Here is a 25,629-nt window from a genome sequence, read left to right on the forward strand (position 1 = left end):
CATCATCCTTGAATACATGATTGTGAGGGAAGGGAATGGATAATTTTGGGCCTCTGACCGAATGACGAAATTCAGCAATGGAGGATACAGCAGAGGAAGGTTTGAAAAATCGCTTTTATTTTACGTTTCTTTTCCGTTTTCTTTTGTACTTTACTCTTTTATGTACACTAAGCATCGTATTATCACGGTTTTTTTTTTTTTTTTATTTCTCGCTCGTAAAACTCTGCATTTTGAAACCTAATTAGTATGCGATGTTTCTTTATTAAATGATAAAAAGACTGTTGTTTATGTTCAAATGATGGATTTCGTTCTTTATTTATTAACTCTGTAGACATTTGTCGTGTTTGTCGAGCTGAAGGAACGAAGGAGAAGCCGCTGTATCATCCGTGCATCTGTACTGGAAGCATAAAATACATACACCAAGAATGGTTTGTTAATATTCAATGCTTTTAATACAATTGACTTAATATTTACGAGAAGTTTCTTTCATATATTTATCTTAGTCGGTTAGATTTGATATCATACATCAAATTAGCCTGCAACACAGACTATATATTGGGGAAGAAAATTTAAAATGGACTGAGATTTAGTTTCAATTTGGTCTTTAACTTTTAATATTCTGTTTTAATCATATGAAGTTTTAGTATAATGCAGCCATCTGTTTCATCCATTGTCATGTTTTTTTCACAGACAAGCAGCTTGCTTTTTAAAATCACTTTAAAATATGTAAGCACAGGGTGTATGTACCTCATGTAAACTCTACCCTGGGGATATGTCAATGTTTACAAACTATATAGTCCAATATTTAAAGATCTTCCCAGCCGGTAGCACAGGAAGTTCCTTTCAGAGTACAAAGAGTGAATGCTGGAGGCTAAGGTTTTCTAATTTAAGAGCTTCACTGATATGGCCTAAAAGGAAATCCTATATCACTTTGCTAAGAGGAATCTAACTTTCCCCTGAAGTTTTAAGGTTTAGGGAGTTTCACCCTGATTGTTAGCAATTGTATACATTAGTTATTTTTCATTATTTTTAATTTCCAGCTTGGTCCAATGGTTAAAACATAGCAAAAAAGAGTAAGATTTCTTGTATTGTATTGTATTGTATTGTATTGTATCATCAGGGCCGTAGCTAGAAGCTTAATTGGGGGGGGGGGTGTATATTCATATATTCATCTCATGCCCAACTGATTTCTTTTGTACGTTATTGTTCCTACAGTATATAAACATGAATATATGAATATACTCCCCCCCAATTAAGCGGTCTAGCTTCAGCCCTGATTATTATCAACGTATTATTGTATTGTATTATTATTATCAAATTCATGTCGTTTTATAAAGAGGGTATAACTCAATATTCTGTTATGTATTCCAGATATTGTGAACTATGTACTCATCGGTTTACATTCAAACCAAGTATGTGCAATTGTTTGTTTTGTGTGTTTTTACTATATCTGTATCTTAATTAACAGTTATACTCTAACCCACATAAATGAATGTTACCTCCATTTCATTAAATGTAACTTTAACCATTAGCCAGAGCATACACCTGTCATGTAGCCCCTACACATTCACATATGTTCTTTATACATCCACATATACCTCCTATACATCCACATATACCCCTATATATCCCTATATACCCACACATGCCCCCTATACATCAACATATTCACCAATGTACCCCCTGCCTGGTGCTGGACATATATGTAATCATCATATCACACAGTGCTGGAAAGAGTATCTTATTTTTGTTCTTCAAACATTTTTATTCATCAATCATGCTGTGTTTTTGTAGTTTATTCCCCGGACATGCCAACCAGACTCCCTGTCACAGACTTTGTGAGTGGTTTGATACGAACCATACTTCGGGCGATACGTTTTTGGTTTCATTATATCCTAGTGGCTTTTGCATGGCTTGGTATTGTGCCACTCACAGCTTGTAAGTGCAAGATACCCAGGCACGGATCTAGAAGCTTAACTGGCGGGGTGCATATTCATATTTTCAAGTTTAAATAAGGGTAACAACAATCGCTATCAAAAGAAATCAATCGGGCATAAGAAGAATATATGAATATGCACCCCCCCCCCAATTAAGCTTCTAGATCCGGCCCTGAAGATACCATTAGTAGTATCATAGCAATTGAGTCAATGAAAGTGTGTTTATGAAATGTTTGTCTGTTTCAGATCGAATCTACAGATGCTTGTTTGCCGGCACTCTGAGCTCTTTACTGACGTTGCCACTGGACATGCTATCAACGTATGTGTAAACAATCTTCAATCTTAGTCATTCAAAGTATCCCTAAGTGGTACTAACAAAGACTTTTCAGAGAGATTGCTTGCATATGGAGGCTTCTTAATGAAAATGAATTATCATGCATACTACATTTAATGTTTTATTTAGTGAAAATTTAATACCAGACTGTATCAAAGGAAGTTTCGTCGTCGCATGTACACTGTGTGCTTTCATAAGTCTTGTCTGGCTGCGCGAGCAGATTGTTATGAATGGTGGACCAGCTTGGCTTGAGCCAAGAGAAGATAACGCTGCTGCGGCTGCTCATGAACATGGTGTGGAAAATCCACCCAATGAGGGTGATAACCAGGTAAGAAGGACTCATTGATGTAGCTATCTCTCCCTGGAGCAGCCTTCATGCCCTCTTCTCTACTGGAAATTGCATTGTCACACCCCAAAGTCAGATCCCAGATAATGAAGTTCGCCCAAAATGGACCCAGATTCACTCCTAGTTGAAGGATATGTTGTTGTATTCTAGGATGCAGGCGAACATGGGCCTGCAGATGGTGGAGAAGATGGACCAGCAGGCAATGATGGAGCTGCTCCAGTCAATGCACCAGAAGGTAAGATCAGAGTTACTGTAGGTAGATGATAAATTCAGGCGATTCCTTCAATGTTTCCTGGTTGGACCTTTGGTCCAAGAATATTCCATTACTACCATTTTCTTAACGAACTATCCACCTTTGAAGCATGAAATGCTACATGATAGTGAGATCTAAAGGTAATGTAATGTAATATGCATTTTCTCAAGATGAGAACAACTGGAATCCTGTGGAATGGGACAGAGCTGCAGAGGAGTTGACCTGGGAGAGGGTGAGAAATGAAATGGAATACTTGACTTCTTGTGTCTTCTTGTATAAGGAGGAATTACGTTTTGAAATAAGCTGAAAATTTGTTTACAATTTTCAAACTAAGCTAATGGGAAGGCATGAAAATGTAAACAAATTTGCTGATTGGTCTGAAATGAAATTCCTGCAGCTTGTTGAAACTTCGAAAACCATTGATACCTATAACTTATGATCATGTTATTCTTTCAGATGCTTGGGTTAGATGGATCCTTACTTTTTCTGGTAAGATATGAAGTTTAGAATATAAACTATATCCTATAAATTACATCACACATGAACCATGCTATATTTTGTCAGCCTGAAGAATGTCTTACGCTGTGTGATTTTTTCAGGAACACGTGTTCTGGGTCGTGTCTTTGAATACATCTTTCATATTAGTTTTTGGTAAGCATCATGTAGCGAAGAAACTAACTATTTAGAATACCTGCTCAAATTACCTTCATTTGATTGGCCTTCGTATACGATGAGTATCTCAGCCAATCAGATTGCCTAACAGCTCGTATACGATGAGTATTTTAGCCAATCAGATTGCCTAACAGCTCGTATACGATGAGTATCTCAGCCAATCAGATTGCCTATTATAACATACATTATGCATGTGGTGGTAAATGAGAAGTAATCGCACTCGTCAGCTTCACAAAGTTATACATAATTTCTTCAACAGCGTTTTGTCCCTTCCACGTTGGCCGTTTTGCCACCGTCTTATTGTCTCTGGAAGATATGGTAAAGACAGTGAATTGCTAGCTATCGCCTGGGGCATCTATAAGATCTTCTCTTCGAGCAAATCTGCCTTGCGAATTAACCTATTGAAAATCTATTTTAGGTGAAGTCATCTCACCTGGACAAGCTCCTAACTACAGTTCTAGGATATATAATACTCGCAGCAACCTTAGTTTGGTGTCATGTATCCTTTTACTTTAAAAAAGTCTTTATAAACAAGTCTCCATATTTTGTTCAAATTGTTTTCTGAAGGCGAAATCTTTGATAACTCGCAGTGTGTGTAGTCTGTATTTATTTTGTTTTCTTCTTAACGGTTCTCAGAGCATGGCCTCTCTTTTTAAAATGAGAAAGTAAGACCTTGTGTTCTGCTCTTTCAAATTTGTTATATAGGTGATATTAACGCTTTTCTTGGTATTTTCACAGAGCAAAGCGAATCCTGGGTTTGTGTTACATCATCGTAAAGGTGCGTTGTAAAACTTCCCAAACTTTTTACCCAGGGTCTTTATCTTTACATTAACCCTCGCATCCTGGGCCGTAGAGACGAGGTCGACCCTGAGCACAAGGTTGAACCTTCTTCAGGATAGGGTCGCAGCTCCTTGCAAAAATGATTTTCATTGGCTGAACTTTACAATACATTTCTGTTTCAACCAATAGCATAGCATAGAAAAGCATTATCCAATTTGACAAAAGCTTCCGAGCACTGCGACATGTCCCCTTCTTCAGGTGTAAACGCGAAATATTTAATTCTGTTATCGGCGTCATTTAGGTTTCTCTTCTAATGGTCGTTGAAATTGGTGTCTTTCCTTTGGTTTGTGGCTGGTGGCTTGACATATGTTCTTTGGTACGGTCGAATAAGTCTTTATAGTTTATAAAACAGTGCATGATGCAAACAAATTTTATCAATACTGTAGACGTAAGGCATTATAATTCGAATTTTGGCAGTGTGTTTAACTCTACGGCTTGATTTATTTGTCTATCGTGTTTTATTCTAGCCATTGTTTGGATCAACGTTGAAGAGCCGTCAGGAAGGATTCCATTCGGCACCTGGTAGGTCAAATACAACTGGCTTTACCTCTCCATAGGCCTCTGCTCATATCGGTTTAGAGATCAAGATATTTTGACCAATATCTCACGATCAGGGGCCGGTTGTATCAAGCTGATTTAGCTTAAACGGTGGATAAGTTCAAAATAGAAAGCGAACTAAATAATTTTTACCTTAATACAAAGATACAGTTTACAACTACATATTCAGTACATAATATTCAAGTTGACTCATTCAAGAGAGATGTAAGAGTGTTATTTAATTTTGACTTATCCACCGTTTAAGCTAAACAGGTTTAATACAACCGGCCCCAGGTTAATAAAAACCTTGATATTCTATAGGAACCTCGCTGTTTCTTCATTGGCTGGTCGGAATGGTATTTGTTTTCTATTTCGCCTCATTCGTGCTTTTGCTACGAGAGGTAAGGCAAAATCCTCCTGTCCAAAAATCTGGGAACTCCTCAAGTTTCAAGATATCAAAAAATTACATTCAACATTCAGGTGATCCGACCAGGCGTGTTATGGTTTCTGAGAAATCTAAATGATCCAGATTTTCATCCAGTTCAAGAGGTCAGTTCGATGCATTTTATTTGCTCGAGCGAAATTTTGTGTTTGTGAGTGAAACCAATTCTTTTCTAACCAATAATTTTAGATGGTTCATTTGCCGTTGTACAGACATGCTCGACGCTTTCTCCTATCAATGGTGAGTAGCACCTAGATTACCTACCATTTACCATGAGGTAAATGAAAAATCGTGAAACTGTGTTCACACTAAACCATGCTATTCTCCCTAGGTGGTGTTTGGCACGACAGTGATGCTCATGGTTTATCTTCCAGTTCAGTCCATCAAGCAAGTGATGCCCGTGTTTCTTCCGTACAACATTCGCCTCTCCAGGTACGAGATTGAAAGATTCGATGGACCAAAAGGAACGTTAAACAGCAATTTTAGATTGATTTAGGCTCCTGCAACCACTTAGTTGGGAATTGAAAAAAAGCTATAAAGAATTTTGTGCATGCAGATTTTACAAATGTAGAGTTTCCAACGCAGGTAGATTTATCAAAATAGTAGTTTGTTTATCAAAATAGCATTTTGAGAGGGAGTATTTAATAGTGGCTTCTCTCAAAATATCCTCCAACAAGCTCTGGTTAGAACATTCAGGTAGTGTGTCTTACCACGCTGCACTGTTCTTCAAATGGTTCGCTTCATCATGTATTTATTTCATATCAACAGCGAGGTGCCAATGAGCGAGTTATCTCTTGAACTACTCCTGCTTCAAGTAATCTTACCGGCGTTACTAGAGCAGGGTCATACGCGGCAATGGTTGAAAGGCCTGGTGCGAGGATGGGTTGTAGCCACGGCCTATTTATTGTAAGTCATGTATTCGGTAATCGATTACCCTGCTCATATTCCAATACTGATAAATCAGATGCTATTATTAGTTTTTGATGCTTAAACATGGGTAAAACTACATTTTCCCTTCAGAGATCTTCGTTCCTATCTTCTTGGTGACGTGTCTTTGGATGGCGTGGAAAATGTCGTAAGTAGAGTGAACGAGCTTTTGAATTGAACCAGGATTTCACATCCAGTGAAGCGCGATATTAGAAGCAATACAAGTAATGGCAGATATTAATGTTTTTGTACACGCCAACTGCCAGGGCAACCTCGTACCCAGGGTCTTTCTTTCTCGTGGGGAGAAAAGACTCTGGGTACGAGGTTGCTGCCAGAGCCGGTTGTATGAAATCTGGATGGCGCTATCCAAAGGATAGTGATTATTTTCCGTCGTAGCAAATGATAAGGATGAATCAATTTTGTTTTGTCTTAGGTGCATTTCAACAATGACTATCGGATTGTAGCAAATCCGCCCGCATTGCCCGGTAATGCTCCTGCACAACCAAACGCAAATCAGGCTCCACCACCTCCCGCGCCTGGGGAATTCCGTGAAGGTGGACGGGTGGTCATTCAACCTTATATCCGACCCGACCGTTTCACCATCAGGGTAGGTTTACCCGGTATACCCGTTCGTTGTTTGTTTGTTTACTTGTTTGTTTATTTGCTGCAGATTATATAATGTTTTTATTTTGATTGTTTTAGATAACTTTTCTTATTGTGTTTATGTGCCTATCTCTGGCTGTGTCAAGTTTTCTTTTCATGACTCTCCCAGGTCTGTTTATGGTGCATTACTAACAAATATTATTAATAATATTATAGAGCTATCCATAATAAATAAAGATAGTTTAGCTTAGGTTTCCAGTCCTGTAGTAACACTGGATCAATAAGAGTTGGTCCTTACTTGACCTCTAGGAAGAACAGTTTAGGACTGATAGAGCTACCCAGTGAAAATTAAATTTGTTTAGTTTAGGTTTTCTCCTGTAGAAACACTGGATCAATAACGGGACCTCTATAGGAAGAACAGTTTAGGACTTATCTCTATCAGTTATAAGAGCTATCCAGTATAAGTAAAGTTAGTTTAGTTTAGGTTTCATTCCGTAGTGCCACTGGATCAACCTCAGTAGAGCTATCCAGTGTCAATGAAGCCGGTTTAGATCAACTTTAGTCTCTCTCATAATCGTAGTTGCTGTTGGTCGTTTCGTAATGCACCTGGTAGTTTCTGGCATCACAGTTCATGAGCTGTATACAGCTGCATTTGGTCTGTACATTATTTGGCTGCTGTGTCGAACTGCTAGTATTCTCATATCCTGGTTACCACTGGGGGTGAACGGCATCGTTGATAAGATGAAGAACTGGACACTACTGGTATGTAGACAACGAGGGTGCTTCTTTTTAATGTGTTTGAACATTACCTGAGGAGCTTCATGCTAATCCTAATGAAATGATTATACTACAATACCAGGACCCGAATTTTATCTTAGTTTTTAATCCAAGATCTTACACTTAATCCTAATCCTAACACTTTGTCCTAATCCCACTTAATCCAATCCTAACACCTAATCTTAACACCTAATCCTAACCCTTAATCGCACCACTTATTCTTAATCCATGATCATCGTCTCCGGGAAATTGATGTGACGTATCAAACGATGTATTGTGTATTTTTTCATTCCAGTTCTTGAAATGTGCCGTGATTGCTGTGTTCGTAATCGGAGTCATTCCATTCTTGCTTGGTCTTATTTTTGAACTGGTTGTTGTCTCGCCTCTACGAGTAGGCATGGACCAATCTCCGCTCTATTTTCCAGCCCAGGTAAGGGCTACAACTGGAAATGGTGGGGGCCGGAGGGCTTGGAGAAGGGGCAAGGGGGAGCTTGGGAGGAGAGGAAGGGGGGGCACTTGGGAGGAGGGGCAAGGGAAGGGGACTAGGGAGGAGGGGGCGTGGAGGAGGGCTTGAGAGGAGGGGGTGTGAGGGAGGACTTGGGAGGAGGGGCAAGGGGAGGGGACTAGGGAGGAGGGGGCGTGGAGGAGGGCTTGAGAGGAGGGGGTGTGAGAGAGGAGGGAGTGAAGGGGTTAGGAACAGAAAGGGTGGAGGGGCGGCGAAGGTCTCACTAGCCTATTGGCATAGAAAACGCTCGGCACCACACACATTTCATTGTGTACTTCTACCATTCGTTTTTCTCTGAATGCAGGACTGGGCGCTAGGTGTTCTTCACACGAAGATCATATGTGCCATGGCCATGATGGGTCCTGAATGGTGGCTTAAAAGAGTCTTAGATCAGGTCGGTATTGCCTTCACATTACTTCATTGACGCGCTTGTAAGATCTTTATAACATCGTTTACATCTCTGTGCTGCTTTCCAGATTTACCAGAACGGTCTTCGTGAATTGGACATGACGTTTATCCTCCGAAAACTCATCTTCCCTGTGACGATATGCCTCATGTTGATGATAACAGCGCCGTATGTTGCTGCAAATCTATTCATACCACTGCTAGGTATGTGGAAACATAGAATACTCGGGATCTGTAGGAACCAGGTCAACCAACTACCTGAAAAACAAATTTCCCAAGTTTCCAAAATATCCCTCCCCTTTCAACTCCCAGACGCCATGCAGAAAACATGTTTTGTTAACTGGATGTAGCGTTTTTTCTATGAGCGAATCGCTATCCAGTTAATAGTATATATATCAGTGGGTGTAAGTCTCAGCTAGTCTATAGCTCCATCCAGACGATTTCATTCCTCCTGCTAACTCTTTTCAATCAATCAAATGTCTCTTCATTACAGTTCCATCTCGCGAGATCCAGCTTCTCTTCATACGTCAAGTGTATCCATTTCTTCTTGCTGTTGTCTTGCTTCTTGGAGGTCTGGTCTTTCAAGGAAAGCAATTTCAAAGATTATATGAACACATCAAAAATGACAAGTAAGTCTCGGGGAATAATTCTTGGAAATCAAGAGTGTTTCTGTCTTTCCACTTGAAATTTTTATTTTCAGACCTAAGGCCAGTTTATACGCTTGAATTTTACTGCGATTTTGGGTGTGAATTATTCCTTTTGACCGATGGAAATAAGTGAATAGTTATGCATGCTTTGATGTATAGGCGCCTTTATTTGAACATCCTTAACTTATTCACTCGATCACATCTATCAAAAGAACAAAATTTGCATTCAGGGTGATTAGAATAGAACAAGAATCCGTTGTAGCCTAAAGACCCGTTTACACTTGCAATTTTTCATGCGATTTTCGTCTTTTGATAGATGTGAACGAGTGAATTAGTTACGAATGTTCAAATAAGAGTTCTTATACATCAGAGCATTCGTAACTAATTACTCTTTCACATCTATCAAAAGAAGAAAATCGCATATAAAATTGCAGCAAAAATCATAAGTGTAAACGAGCCCTAATTAAAACAGGTTCTCCTAAAAAGGGGGCAGAATTAGCCTGCGTGGAAGGCTCATTTCCCCGCAAACAAGGTCAAAATAATAAAGGTTTTGCAATAGCTTATGCAGGCGAAAAACAAAACTACTGCCAAGAGGATATTACGCAAACGCTTAAAGCTTCTCAACGGTTCACCCAAAGTCTTCCCAGAGTATTTTTATCTTCATCCTATTTTGAAACGGGTCTAAATTTGTTACACCACGTGTTATAGCACGTTGCAACATGTTACAGACTTACAGCCACGCCAACTTGAGCAAGTAATTGACCAGGCTCATGTTTTACGTCAATAACCTTGGCCCTGTCAGCGATAGTAAACAGGAAAGGGTTGTCCCTCAAAATAACATCCCATTTTCTTTTTTAAAATTTTCGTCGGTCTTATCCGAGAAATTGCATGCACGCCTTCTCGAAAGGTTTTGTTGGAATTATATATGTGTTTTGTTTTGAAAACATTTTATATGTTTTCGTCAGTGTTGAAAGGAGAAGTTGTGTAACCGCTTCTATGATATTCTTAATAGGCAAAAGTAAACAGACACACCCAGTGCGCTGGGTGTAGTATTAGATAATGCAAGTTAATCTAATTAGAAATGCTTAGCTTTTACTAAAAGGTGGTTCTCGTCGATTATCTTTACTATAAAAATACAAGATGAGGGACAGACGAAATCCAGTGATTCACTTTTCACGCGAATTAATCGGTGACCGCCATCACACGCGCGTACCCTTTCTCTTTCCCAGCCTGGCTAAATATCTTGCATAACACTCGTAAAAAAAAACTAAACTAATTGCCAAATTTTCACTATTGATAAAATATGTATATTTTGGGGGGATAATTTTAACTATACGGCAAGGTCATGTGCTTCTTCCGGTTTGACCTTCAAATGCTTACTGAGGTCTTTGTGTGATTTCGTATAGCGATAAACGAATAATTATTTTCAATATCGATAAAGAGCAACGAATATCAACTCTACCTAAAGATACCCCGTTCCTTTAGCCTCCACGTGTTACCTACACACAGACTGACACAGTCAATGGATTATGGGTCGTATATGAAAAAGGGGTGAAATCTAATGCAGATGTGCACTGTATATGGTATTTTCGAAATGGTTTTTTTAATAACGATTCGATACGCATAAAGAGGGATATGTGAAGCCATTTTGCGAAATAGATCGCTACATATTAGCGGTGAAGCTGATTTTCAAATATGTAGATATGGCGCGTTTGAGGAAAATTTTCGAAATATATCTGTATATACGCGTACGGTTTTAAGCCTTTGGCGAAATATATAGGTTTTCGTATGGGTGTTTTAAATGCGATTTTCGAAAACTCCGTCAGTTCCTTGGCGGGTTATAATTTGTTAAAATGTCGATTTTACAGTATTTTTCTTCGTTTACTTCGATCGCATGGAAACAATTGCAAATATTTTGAAGAATTTTGAAAATTTGGATAAAAAGATAATCTATTTTCAATTTCGCACAACACTATAAATAGAGGACAATCAAAACATTTTAGGATTAATCACTTTCCAATTATCTATTAATTACTTGACAATTCCGCGCCGTTCACAATGAGACAGACGTACCAATTTCGTACAATTCCCTCGGGGGATGATCGTCTTTGTATATGATGCTGACTAAGGCCTCCCGCATGCAAGGTTCGCGTCATCAATAAATAAGCGAGGTATTGCATTCACGGTTGTACAAGTAGAACCAGTCGTCGCCTTACTTCATGTAGTCAAGAAGTATAAGATAAGATTCATTGACTCAAAACTCATATCGCTTTGAATGGATAAGATTTTTACATATAGAGATATATCTCCATGGTTATAATGCCCCAAAGAATTTTTTTCGCCAATTGTCATGCTAATTTTCCAAAAATGTTTTATTAAATGAGATGCTTTTAATAACTTTTTTTGGGCTCCCACACGCTATATGTATATAGACGCTCGTGAATAGTTATGAAGTGCGCAAATGTTTGTTTTTAAGCAATATATATAAAATATAAATATATATATAGTATTTTATTTGAGATTTCATTATTTCATGATATCTGCATTATGTATTTCAAGTGTTGTCTCGATAACAACATTTTAATTAGATGACGAATATCCGCCATTTTTGGGGTACTTTCAATTTTCTTAAATGCGTTTAAACAATAACAGCAATGTAAGAAGCATTTTTCAAGAGTCCATAGACCATTTGAACAATAAATTAAGCCTAAAATTAAAGACAGCCGGGTCTTGCGCTCTGACAACTTAAAAAAAAAGTACCCCAATAATGGCGGCACATTCGGCATCGTGAGAAAGGATAATTACCCCCGGTAATCATATAAAAAACTCTGAAATTATTAACATGCGTGAAAAGGTGCCGTTTGTCGCGGTTTTCGAACGACTGGCAAACGGTCAAGGTTAGCACGATATTGGAACCTCAGGGATATTATATGTATATCTCTGTCGTAGACGATCCCGCGTGAAACGTTTTTTCTTTATATTATGAAAAAAACCTGATTAGTCGTTAATCTTTGGTACACTACATGAGTTGTTTATTCCGGCCTTTTGCTAAATACTGACCAAAAATATATTGATAGATATTTTTTTTAATATATTGGGATATCTCTTACTGCATATATTATATATTCGCACGATATATTCGCTCAGTAATGATATATGTGCATTTTCATTTAGTAATAGTACCAATCTTCGTAATTCAGTCGTCTATATAAGATGACCATGCATGCATACATTTTACTGGTAGAAATCCCCTCAAATTTTTCTCAATAATTATAACATGTTTCTCTTAGTACCAATATGCATTTTTATTGAAGGATCCTCGGTGCATGATGCAGTCGTCGAAATGACCACAAATTTTCAGACCAATATCATACTGACCATGCAACATTGCTTGTGGTTTCCGTGCTCGCTGCAAACATGCGAAAATCGTACATTCTTTTGAGGTCTCCTTTCATTTCGTGACGATGCGACTGAAAATACCAGCCAAAATACTAAAATAACAAGTACCAATTAGTGGGCGTGAGAGACCATTATTTTGCTGGCTTTTAATCTGGATGTGCCGAAGTCAGAACGCATGACTTGGTTCGTGCACGCGTCCTCCCTATAAAGCATGTGATTTGTATTGACGTTTCGTAGCGTGTCTCCGGTAAAGACGATAAAAAAAAATACCAGCACAAAAGATTGCAAAACACAACGACCAAGGTCACTTGTACATAAATAATTCAGTCGAAAATTGTTTGGAATGTGTACAACAGCCATTGTTATTCTTTCGATAGAGGAATGAAAAAAGTGCTAGGATTGGGATTCTGATTCACAACATCCTCTGGAAGCTTCCCTGCGATCACAGTCTTAATATGCATGCATTAATTTCCCAAAAGCGCAATTCCTGGAGAAATTTTGCATGGTCATGCATGGATGTCATTATGGTGCGAGCGATATGCCTGATATTAGTTAGTGTTTGTTTTCTAAGTCCCATGCATGCAACTTCAGTCTTCACTTTATCAAATAACCTCACGCAGATAGAAGACTGAAACGGAAATAGTTGTAGGTTTGCTAACGAGGTTACCGGCTCTTAAAAATGGTGTATACTTAAATGCTATTTGGCTAAATACATAAACATCGTGATTTCAATGAACTTTGCCATTTTACAATTAACCTCACGAAATCTGATCAAACCTGGCTCAAAGGACAAACAAAGCACTTCTTCGTCACATTTCCCCAGTTAATTTTAGCTGTCAGTTTATCGTATAGGGGGCCGGTCGGAAGCTCAAGTGCTTCTCGCATTTAGATATAATGTTCACTGCGAACAAACACTAAAGTAGAAATTTCCGGAAACATACTTTGTTTTTGTGACCATGATTTGTAATGCGTGCGCGAAAGTTCTCGCACGCCATTCCTTCGACGTCATCCATCATTCCTGAGCGCTTTCCAGAAGTTGGGTGTTACAGTAAGAACCAGCATGATGTATATATCGTCACGTGAATGACGCGACAGCTGCTTGTGCAAACTTGCTTGATAAAGGGCAGTTTATTACAAAGTCTGAAGTACACCCAACTCGCATATTTTTTTCGAAAGAAAATATATAATCATTTGTGTCAATTATCGAGTAATTGGGGTACTATAATATGGTCACTGAACAGTCAGTAGAACGAGAAACGAGGATTTTAGGACTATCATTCCGCTGTCTTCATTCTGAGTCTTTGTCGCTTTTTTTTGCCTGGCTTATCCTTGTATGTGCATGTGCTTCATTTCTGAAATTTCTAAAGATAGCTTGATATTCATTCGCCATCACATGATATTTGCATGCGATGACTATATATACAGATTTAACGATGACTTTGAATTTAGCCTTCAAAATATATCAAGTAAAAGTATATTGAATCAGATCCATGCTATAGTATATACAATGAGTCTACTACCTAAGCTATACACTATCATAGGTCTGAACTCTATCTTATATTACACGATAGGTTAATCCTTAGACTCTGATTATGTTATATATTGGGAGGAAACTCCCAATATAAATTTTATATACTCATGCAAAGCTTCTCGCGTGTCCTGAAAACGATTAAGGCTGTGATATGTTTAATTGTTTCTTTAATCTTAATTAAACAAATAAGAAGATTACGGTTATAGATTTGCACCATGCAGCAAAGCTGTTTTAAAGACTTATTCACAGCGACATAAGGGGCTAAGCAAATGTTCCCATGGCTAAATCCTGTCTTAACTATAAACCACAAAGTCTTTCCCCTCGAAATATCCCAACAAACGCGTGCAACTATGATTAAGAACCTCCAAAACCAAATGTAAACTAAAACAACACATTCATTTTGCAGGTATTTAATTGGAAGACGTTTGGTAAATTACGAACATCATTCTGTGAATACACAGACACAGTCAACGAACAACACTTAGAGCCGAGTCAGTCTTACAGAGTCAATGAACATAAAGACTTTAAATATATAAATATATAGTGAAAACGAGAGAAGAACAATAAGGCGGTCCTTTGTGGATAACAGCTAGTGTATAGCTCAAATTTTACATGTTCTCTTTTGAAGAAAGGTTGTAAATATCTAGCATGCAGACCGCAGACGCGATGTCTCGATGCTATTCCACTTGGCTGGCATGCGAATCCCAACTCTCTTCGACTTCATTCAGCGTGAACTGATTACGTTGTCGTTGGGATATCAGGATTACCAACGTGCCTATAAAATTGTAAAGTTAAAAAAAACTTGTGTGAGAAAGAACAGCACATTCTGATTCTATACGATGTAATATAAATGAAATATCCTTGCATGCAAATTTGTGAAAATTGTAACTTGAAACGGATGCATGAATTGAATGTGAATACTGCGAAATGGTTGCAAAACCATCGCAGGGTAAACAAATTGGTTTATTTTATACATTATATAATTATTTCGTGAATTAAAGAGACCGATAGTAAGACGCTAAACGGGCAGTTCCCACAGAAGATTTTCACATTCGGATGTGAAGCTTGTTACTATAAACATGCAAGCATGCTTGTTGGTCGCAAGATATTTCTGTTAAATCTATAGGATTTGCCATTCGTGCACCAAGACGAAAAAATGTCATTTTGATGTTAAACAGGCATCGTCTTGTTGTGAAACAATATGTTTATGATTTCAAGTCAAGTCCCCTTTTCCCATGACTATTTCAGTGTTGCGAATAAGAATAGAATATGATTATGAATTTGAAAACTGATAATTGACTATCATTAAATACCAATGTATGTATTGCAATCAGTTGAAACGTATATAATGAAATGTTTCTGTATATAGGTCACAAGTAATTGTACATTTCATTTGTATACACATAAGTATAGACTTGTGTCAATGTCATGTGCTTGTAGTTCTCTTGTGCACTTCTTCGTGAGATTAACCATTCATTAACAGTCATCAACCAAGCCCTCCACTATAGTTCCGTCTATCCTCCCCTTATTTGTCTTAGTACCCTAAGAGCAAACGCCTCTACAAACTCTCAAAGAAATTTCTATACCATGACAAAGCTATATACCATATTTGTCCTCCTCTTATCCAACACATTTAACAATGCATGCAAGTAAAACCTTCGTAATACAAATATATACTTTATTAGTTCATATATAAATCATATATGTTTATATAGCCATAAAAGTACTGGTCTATATTGTTTTGTTGCTTTTCATGAAAGTTTTCTTTCTGTCCTAATATTTATTGTACATTTGTAAATCTTGATTCATGCAGGAAGGGTTCTATATTTCCTCGACATATTTAGCTTTCGGAGTCAGTTTTATCTTCGTAATCTATTTATCAAGCCGTCTGAAGCGTTCAGTATTTCGAAATTTAATCGGAAAGTGCACTCAAGATTTCTTAATTTTTAAGTTGGAAAATCCTCGATTTCATCCATGTGAATATAAGCCTCGCTGTAATGAATTTAACTTGAACAACGTACTAAGGCGTGTCGTTTGTCTGTCGATGGCTATATTAATAGGAATTGTTGAAAAGCTGTGCATATCTTAAAAACCGCAGAAATTCACATGTAATTTTTGCTGAAAAGAAAAACACCCTCACACGATTCATGAACACAAAAATATAAATTCAGTTGTATATATTATAGTTATGAGATTTCGAAGAAAATTGAAAAATATAAATTGTCCCATGTGTATCTTGAAAAGCTGTTTGTTCAAAAATATATTTATGTCCATACAAATGTTATATATTATAGCAGAATTATATAGCAGTATACCCTGTGTGTGTTTACCCGCGCAGGCTTTTTAAATTTCGAAGAACTTTCGATTGCCTCCTTAATCTTCTCTATATATTAAGATCTATTTTCGTTCTCTAAATAATCGATGTATATGTATTCTCTCTCATGGAACCATAAGGGTTTCTGACCAGAGCCCGAAGGGCAATCGATTAAAAAAGAAGAAATAAATGCCATTGGTGTTGCCAGCAATGCATGGCAATACAATTAAGTAATAACTTATTTCGCCTAAAACCCATCGTGTGTACAAGGAAAAAAGGTAGTTCATACATTAATGTGGGCAATTCAATGCAAGGTCTAAAGTATATAGGTTCAACCCCAAGTTTTCGATAAATTCTCATCTCCTAAAGTTTTATACCTGCATGATATTCTGTGTCATATAATCTGAGTTTATAACGATTTGTGGCCCAGCACCGTTAACCTTAATTCAACAATTATAAAATGTGTTGTGCTCGAGATGGAATAGTCAAGCAATAGATCTTGTATTTAACTGCAGACTGCACACGAAAGAACAACTATATCCCATCTTAAAGTTAACAGGAAGCGAAGATTATTGGGCACTCAAGACCTAAAAGACACAAGTCATACAAAATCCTGACATAATCTAGATATATTTTATAGTTTTATACTTGGCATGTTCTGTATAAACTTTTCTACTTCGTCTTCGGTTTGGAGCTCAACTTTCATGGGTATACACACAGGGTGAACAAGGACACTTGCACTGCTTCAAACCATGAACGATGTGATGTAGAGTATTCTAATACGTCAATCGTCATGCCGGAATACGGCACAAGTGTCCTTTTCAAAGTAGTTCAACTTCGAGATGTATAGCAGACATGAGACATAAAGACAGCAATACATATCAATGGTAAATGTTATATTTTAAACTGATTCAAACTCCTGAATAGTTTGCACAATTGAAAAGTTATCTCAATTCCTATCGCGAAGAATTGTAAATGAAAAACATATACGATTCAGTGCTGCTATCCAAACAAATCACATTGATAGTTTTGTTGCGGCTTACAAGAAGGCAACGAAATCACTCACATCAAGGAATTCATGTTGTGGCTATACTGATATAATGAAAACTAAGGAATGTACAATCGATGATTACAGGCAACAAAGTAATGTGTAATCCAAGTCGAAACAAGTCCTGATGCAATGATGAGTGTTGTACTGCATTGAGCCATGAAAAAACTAAGTGATTCCCTTGTAACAGAGGAAATATCTCCATGCGTTTTATGTCGTAAATCTAAACGTTCAACGACACATTTGAAATGCATTCTTGCAAGTATTTAGAAAAGCTGGTATACAAAGATGTACTTATCTTCTTTTAAAATCAAGTCTACAGGGCATGCAGTCTATATGTGAGTTTATACCAGATGATTTTGCGAATTGTTTATCATGCAGAGATGTAGAAACGATAAGATATAATATATATATTTCAAGAATGTATACAATAATGAAAAAGAAAAAAGAAAAGTATAAACTTGCTGTCATGGCATGCATGATTGTAAGTGTAACCCAATCATGAAAGTATATATTTCATATAATATGTATATATAAAGTTTTGATAGTGCATGCTTTCAATGATTGTAATGAATAGATTTTTGCACAAATTGTTCGTCTATGAAGGCTCAGACATATAACTTTTGCTTTGAAAAAAAATCGTAAATTTATATTCTTGTCCCTACAGTCAAACCCCATGCATATGGACTCCACACGATAACGAAACGAGTGGCCATAAATTTTAATATATACTGAGAGTTTCTCATGAAGTGAAACGTTTTAAAGTTTGAAGAGGAATTAGGTCCAGAGAGTGTGGAAAATGGAGGAAACTTTGTATTCATGAATCGATAAGAAGAAGAATTTAAGTTCCATGCCTTGAAGGTCGAGTGTGAGTGAAAATATTATGAAATTTGAAGCTTGTTGATTGGAAGACAATCGAACGTTGTTTTCATGGAAATTTTAACCGAATAAACAACAAAATGAGTACTGTACCTCTTTCCATCTACCTCTCTCCATCCTGAACCGGGCTGGTAATGATAGTAATTCGAAGCAAGCATGACACAATCTAGACCTCCACTTCAATGATAAGCTGAGAATGTGCATGTGTCTATTGTGTGACTTAAGTACGTTACAATGTTCGGGAAGTGCTTGAAATGTGCAAATATGACAAGAAAATATGATATGCAAAGAACGACAGTAGAAAGTAGGGTGGGTTTAAACGATTCTCAAAAATGAAGCTTCGAGAAAGTCTATCTTGGGAGGTTCTCACTAGATAAAGAGCTTTCGATCATTCTGGCGTGCCGGCGAATATTCTAGTTCGCCAATTGGCATCCGGAAATACGCACAGTCTTAATGGAATATTCTCGAAGCCACTCTCATAATTTATTCATGACGTATTTTGTCCGGAAAAATGATCGCGAAAAGTCGTCCGGTCTCGTAATTCTTCCAGACCATTCGTTTGTTACTTTCGATCACAAATATGTACATTAGTTGCCATGGGTTTCACTTCTAAAGCATTTCACAATCAACAAAAAAAAACAGTTTTAGAACTTCATTGAGTCGCTCCCTAAAATAAACTGCAAGACAAAAGCCTGTATACTTTATTCACACACACAATCAGCTGTAATTTCGTGAGATAAATAACTTAGTGGTGACTAAAAAACTCCTTAGTGGTGACTGTCTTTATATATGAATATACAGTAGTTCGTCAGTACTGTTTGCTCAAAGGAGAACCCGTCGTTGGGTTGTCTCAAGTTGCCCTTTCTAATTTTGCAATAGTCTATTTAGTAGAACATGGTTCAGTCGATTTTCTTGGGATCTGGTTTTTATAAAGTGTTTGACCCTATTCTCAAGTTCTGGGGCAAGTTAGTAGGGAAACCCAGTATATTACTGAATACCGCAAATTGATGTTTCAAGGACAGCATTTTTTTTTTTTTTACTTTCTGACGAAATCGATTGGGGTTTCAAGGTGTTGAGCGACGCGCTATTTCGGCAGACGTTCGTGGCATGTTCGAGGCGCTTCGGTGGCGAGATAAAAATGGCTTCTAATCAAAACACTTGTAAATATAGTTAACTACCCTTTGCATGCATGATCAGCTGCCATTGCCTATTTTTAGAAGGCCATTATTCGGATATAATCTAGGCTTTGTGATGATGGCAACTTCTTTGCTTATTAATGCCTGCGCGATGCATGCTGGGAATTTGCGGTTAGTCACGACCCCGACGCATCGCGGGATACTTGGTATATAAACTGATAGAAAAATGGATGAGGATATTTGTGATATGAGTGTGTTGCGAGGCGTTTATACAGACATGGACAATCGTACTTTAACGATCTCATCTGGTGTCCCCGCGTTCCTTGCGAAGCTGTGGAAGCTCGTCGAGGACCAGCAGTCGAACCATTTGATATCATGGAGTCCCGTAAGTGTGCGATTTCGGGCGATGCATTTGGGAACAACATGGCTTCCGAAATTTGTGTCCTTGTAACTTCGCGTCACGCACCGCAAATCTGTGGCTAATCCTGTGCGTTTTCCGCGTTTATTTGTAGGACGAAACGAGCTTCATTGTCCACGACCAAGTCACTTTCTCACGCGACATATTACCCAAGTATTTCAAGCACAACAACTTTGCCAGCTTCGTACGACAACTGAATATGTGTAAGTTTACATCAGCATGATATCTAGTACGCTTTATTTTGAAATATCGAGTGTTGATATGTCGAGTTTTTTTTCCTGAACGATAGAAATATATTATTTCAATGATCGACTATATTTAATAAACTCAATCCTTCACCTAGTGGGTAGTCTTTAAAACCAAATGATTAATGGAGGCCCTGCAGTTAAACACTTTCGGAGTGGGTGCGTTCTACATGAATTGCTCTCAATGTCGTTTATGAATGCTTACGGTCTTAACAATGAAGAACGCGTTGCGAAACATTGCAAAGTGTATTTATTAAAAGTGCTGCTCTTCGGTTGCATTCTTTAAATTGATTTGCTATTCAAGTACAATTGTACTTCTGTTAAATTATTTTACAAATTATGGTGTTCGTGCGAACTGTGATATTGATTTAATGTTCAGCGTAAATCCTGTGTCACTGTTTCGATATTTTGTTTTGGGTAATTGAATAGTTCATGTTTTAATATTGCTCAATAATCGTTTCGATCGGCTTCACTAGCTTGCTGTTTAACACAATGAGCTATTATAAAGTTAATATTGTAAATTTCTGTGTATATATTTTTGCTACTTGAAAGGAAGTGTAAAAATGGAAACTTCTGTGGACAGTTTTCACAGAGGAAATGGTGTTTCTAAAAATATTCGATACCAAAGACCAAGATGAATTATTCCATGGTTCATTTTGTATAAATGCATTATATTAACAATAGTGAATCATTACTTTCGTCACAAATTTTTTACCTTACCGCAACTGGCGGTCATCCTGAAATTGCAACTTGCCGTAACTCTGGGCAACAAAGTTTTATATTGTGCTGTTTACTGCCCTCATGGTAGGTTAATCTAACCTTCGCAAGAAATTTTGTTCATCTTTTGAAATTTGGCTGATTCTCGCAAATGAGTTTGTGGACATTTCCTTCAACTGAAAGTGATCGATAGTTTGAAAATCAATATCGAACATTGTAATTCATAAAACAATTGCAAATTATATTGAAATTAAAAAAAACTTCTATAATGAAATATCTTATATAGATCTTAAGAGTTGCTGTGTTTTTCATGCATGCACATTTGCCATTGTCAAAAGTGCATAAAATTTGAAGTGGACACTAATTGAAGCTAAGATAATCATTCATAGCTGTACACACCTTGCTACCTTATATAGACCAACTATATTGGGTCTATATTCTGTCATTGTCATGGCAAATTAAACTAATTTATTTATTAGGACTAGTTTTATGAATAATTGTATTCAACAGTTTGTATTTGTAACTACACTATATGTGCATAATATAAATGGCAATTTACATCCATGTAATTGATGTAGTGGGATGCTGTTTTCTCTTAATTGTTGCATCAGAATGGCAATAGGCAAGAGTATTTCACTGCTCTTTTATACCGATCAAATTAGTTTTTATTTATTTCTTATTTTCCTAAGAGTGTAATGTTAATGTAACATTATTCTGCCACACATTTTGTCAATTTCAAGTCCAATCACTTATATTAACATTCCTTGTCTGCATTGAATTATTAAATTATTGCTTTGTAATGAGATCAAAGTGCTTGCATCACATGTTTTCCCTGCATGTTTTTTCCCAAATACTTCCACTTTCTGTTTTAAATTGATCGTTCCCTTTCCTCCAGATGGCTTTCGCAAAGTGGTTGGTGCCGAACAGGGTGGTTTAAAAGCTGAGAAAGATGACTGGCAATTTCAGAATGCCAACTTCATCAGAAGCCAGCCACGACTGCTTGAACATGTGAAACGAAAGGTACTGTACCCCTGGAGATGCAAATTGTTTGTTATCTTGTACACGTGACAAGTCTGTTAATAGTATCATATATTTAAATCATTAATTTCATTTCAGTCAACACCTGACGACAAGAAAGTCAAGGGCGAGGAATACAATCGTGTTCTGACAGACATTCATCACATCAAAGGAAAACAAGTGGATATGTCTTCGAAATTGGACCAAGTAAAAATGTAGGATGATATTTTGACTCATGAGAGGGGAAAGATGGGAACATTGGTGATTTAAGGTAGTCCTATTTGATAACAAATGTTTTATTATTTAACAGGGAAAATCAAACATTGTACCAGGAATTAGTTGACTTGAGACAAAAGCACGAAGAACAGGAACAAGTTGTCAACAAGGTAGGTTTTTAGTTCATTTAAAACAACTTGGTTGAAAGTAAGCTCAGGGTTAAATGTCATTTTTTTTCTTTATTGCACAACAGCTGATTCGATTCCTGATGAAACTCTTGTACTCAAATAATGGACTCACCAACAAAAGGTAATGTTACATTTGATCATCTGGGTTTAGTTAAATCCTAGTCCACTCAGTGATTGGCCAATTCTGTCCTTATTAACTACAGTTAAAAGTTAACTATTCTTTTGTATAACTGGCCCCTGTAATATTACAATATCTTCCTATAACCTCTCATTTTGTTCCAATAGACCATTGATGTTGCAAGGACCAGAACATATCAACCCTAAAAGGCCATGTCCTTCAGGGGTGAATATGGACAATGCTGGGACGTCACAGCAACAACAACAGCAGCAGCAACAACAACAACCACAAGATTCTTACAACATGAGGGTAAATGTTAGTTCTTTTGTTTCAAAAAGCATGAAAAGAAATGAAAGATCAAATTTATAGTTCCCATATAATTTGTAATCAACAGTTTGTTGCTTTTTTTATTAGTCGCCACCCAGACCAAGTGCTATGCCTATACCAGCTAATAATTACCCAGGTGAGTAAAATACTCAGAGTTGAGGGATCCATTGCTATTTGACTTGCTCCATTCTTTGGCTAGACAACTTGATAAACATGTTTCTCTTTGCAATTGGCATGGAATGTGTCGTCGCCCTAACATAATACTTAGCAAAATACCTCACATTTTTACCATTTTTACCAGAAACATCAGGCCCGGTAATCACTGCAGTGGACGACCCAGAGGAGTATGTTGGCATCTCAATATCTGCTGTTCGGCCGATTGTAAACGAGCCAGAAAATCCAACCAGCAGCAGCACCGAAGAACCATATCAACCCCTACGCCATCTGCCAATCCAGAACCAAAACACAAGTCATTACCCAGAAGACTACAATAACATACCATCACAGCCAAGAATAGTGCAACCCTCAGTGCAAACATACAACCCTAACCCGGCTTCAACAATGTGTATCATGCCAAGCCGGAATACACCAACCACTGTGACATCCTCCCAAGCCTCCAGTATCAACAAGTATGTGACTCTATCTGACATCAAAATTAATCTAGATAATGCCCCCTCCCCCTTAGATGGTACCTTCAAATGGTACCCAAAAAATGCCTGGCATCAAATGGTACCCAAAAAATGCACCCGTTTGAACTGAGGGTTATCCATCCACTTACCCACCCACCCAAGCTTCCCTTGTAAACCTGTCCCTGGTCTAATTTGCGCGTTTGTTTTAGGGAGCAATTACAAAATCATGTCCAGTACATCGAAGACAATCTGTACTCGTTTCAAAACATCCTTGCTGGTGGAAATTACAGTGATACGGGCATGCTTGATGTAAGTCCGCACGCATGCAAAGCCTCTTCAAGCACTCAAAATCAGCTCAAATCTCGCATTTCGCATGTGCTAAATGCATTAAAAACATTAGATGGAAAGGCATATCGGTCGTCGTTTATGAACACACTTTCAAATGCATTTGTATTGTATTTCGAAATTTTCACAGAGGACTAAACATTTCAGTAATTTACTGTTATCAATATGTTTGAAAGTGTCCATAAACGACAACTGATATGCCTTGCCATCTTCTGTTTTTAATGCATTTAGCACATGCAATATGACATCACTTTGTCACGTTAACTACGCACGTGCATTTCCCGGATTGGACAGTTGTACAAATTAGTTAGTTCCTGTTATGCTAATTGCCCTCACGTCTGACTACATTTAGGACCTGTTAGATTCCATCGTGGACGGACGTAATTCCCCGCCAAGCCATCCCGACAGAGGTACGTTTGTTTTGTTTAGCAAACATAAAATTAACATGATATTATTGCTGCGTAAAGTAGTGAATTTTCTTCTTTATTTCCCGGGTTTGTGCCATGTTCAATCGATATTATTGCCGTTGTTTTATGTCATATACAATCGATATTATTGCCGTTGTTTTATGTCATATACAATCGATATTATTGCCGTTGTTTTATGTCATATGCAATCAATATTATTGCCGTTGTTTTATGTCATATACAATCGATATTATTGCCGTTGTTTTATGTCATATACAATCGATATTATTGCCATTGCTTAGGTCGTGATCCGTACCAGGCCTCCCAACAAGCAAGCGAGGTATCATCACCACCATCGTCCTCGGCACAAGGGGGGCCCCGTTTCAACCAGCAGCAGATTCCTGGAAAACACATCAACTGGTCAGTCACGTCTATGTTGCCAGATCAAGACAGATCTTCTTCAAGAAGATATTGATGTCCCGTCAGTCCAAAATTGTGTAGAATAAATTTTATATATGAGTGTATATATGAAAATATATACAGGATGGCCCCATTTTTACCAAAGATGGTTTTGAATTCCCACGAATTTGGTTGATTTTTCCAAACCATGTGCTCAGATAACATTTTTCAACTTCTTCTGTATTTTCGTACCCATAAAAAAGACGATATGAATGATAACCAGTCGCCAAGAAAACAAAGGAAAGTAAACTCAGTTTGTTTACTTGGAAAGCATATTGTAAACTAGTACAATCAACAAAAATGGCGACTGGTTACAGATTATGCCGTATGCCTTTTAAGACAGATAAATACATGTGCATTCAGGCATATTTTTCACCTTATTTCCATTTCGTTTGTGAGCACGTCGTGCAAAGACCTATGTCTATGTTAATCATCTGTCTCTGGTATAAATCGGGCCGACTTTGTATATATTGTATATATAGAGAAAGATTAATTCATATATAAAACTATCCGCGCTCTTAGCAAGAGTATAGAATATTAAGAACGTCGTGATTCATCGCCGATGAACACCCCTGGGTTTGCTGACGAACACACCGGGGCAGCATTAAATCGAGGCGGACGATGGTAAGGAGGTGTTGTAGATCATCAGACTGGCGTGGAATGATAGTCCAGGGAATTACTCAGGGGCCGTAGAAGCGATGTGTGGATGTCTTAGATGTGTCAAGTTGATCCCAAACTCGATTTCTCGTTTCTGTAGTGGTTGTGCTCGAAAGTGATATAGTTTTTCTTCGTTTTTTAATGGGCTTAAAACGAAGCTTGTATCGAGGCTTGTATTTTACAAGGAATCAATATGCAGTCACAGGTGCAGGCTACTTGTGAATTATTATTATAGAACACACATTCTTCAAACAATTGTAGCTCGTAGATCAGTTAGATAAAGACTATATAAAGATCATTGGAAAATAAAATGAATGTAAAATACAATATTCGTGACGTTTTATTCATGACGGT

General features: G+C 37.5%; 2 protein-coding genes and 1 long non-coding RNA gene across 3 annotated transcripts; 2 read left to right on the top strand and 1 right to left on the bottom strand.

Moving 5' to 3' along the window:
* On the top strand, positions 1-14,664 carry LOC114517239 (E3 ubiquitin-protein ligase MARCH6-like). Its single transcript, XM_028536895.1, has 31 exons — positions 1-99; positions 332-428; positions 1,041-1,073; positions 1,372-1,412; positions 1,795-1,938; positions 2,184-2,256; positions 2,401-2,599; positions 2,768-2,852; positions 3,041-3,102; positions 3,327-3,359; positions 3,470-3,521; positions 3,802-3,860; positions 3,961-4,041; positions 4,179-4,207; positions 4,281-4,320; positions 4,624-4,698; positions 4,850-4,904; positions 5,241-5,320; positions 5,400-5,468; positions 5,551-5,601; positions 5,693-5,793; positions 6,130-6,267; positions 6,382-6,436; positions 6,722-6,895; positions 6,991-7,060; positions 7,472-7,653; positions 7,964-8,098; positions 8,478-8,567; positions 8,650-8,782; positions 9,072-9,207; positions 14,562-14,664. Exons 1-31 carry the CDS (start codon positions 78-80, stop codon positions 14,638-14,640), a joined length of 2,673 nt encoding a protein of 890 aa, XP_028392696.1. The 5' UTR covers positions 1-77; the 3' UTR covers positions 14,641-14,664.
* Positions 14,550-18,758, bottom strand: LOC114517241. The gene is made up of 2 exons (XR_003686366.1): positions 18,490-18,758; positions 14,550-14,930 (listed from the first exon to the last, which is right to left on the bottom strand). It is a non-coding gene; the product is annotated as an uncharacterized LOC114517241 (long non-coding RNA).
* A 985-nt stretch (positions 18,759-19,743) lies between these two features.
* On the top strand, positions 19,744-25,599 carry LOC114516995 (heat shock factor protein-like). Its single transcript, XM_028536627.1, has 12 exons — positions 19,744-19,917; positions 20,045-20,153; positions 21,808-21,932; positions 22,029-22,144; positions 22,240-22,315; positions 22,399-22,454; positions 22,619-22,760; positions 22,866-22,914; positions 23,080-23,407; positions 23,617-23,716; positions 24,105-24,162; positions 24,462-25,599. Exons 1-12 carry the CDS (start codon positions 19,759-19,761, stop codon positions 24,632-24,634), a joined length of 1,491 nt encoding a protein of 496 aa, XP_028392428.1. The 5' UTR covers positions 19,744-19,758; the 3' UTR covers positions 24,635-25,599.
* The last annotated feature ends 30 nt before the right edge of the window (positions 25,600-25,629 follow it).

The sequence above is a fragment of the Dendronephthya gigantea genome, unplaced genomic scaffold (genome assembly GCF_004324835.1).
Source record: "Dendronephthya gigantea isolate DGI-Jeju-01 unplaced genomic scaffold, DenGig_1.0 000007F, whole genome shotgun sequence".
Classification (NCBI taxonomy): domain Eukaryota; kingdom Metazoa; phylum Cnidaria; class Anthozoa; order Malacalcyonacea; family Nephtheidae; genus Dendronephthya; species Dendronephthya gigantea.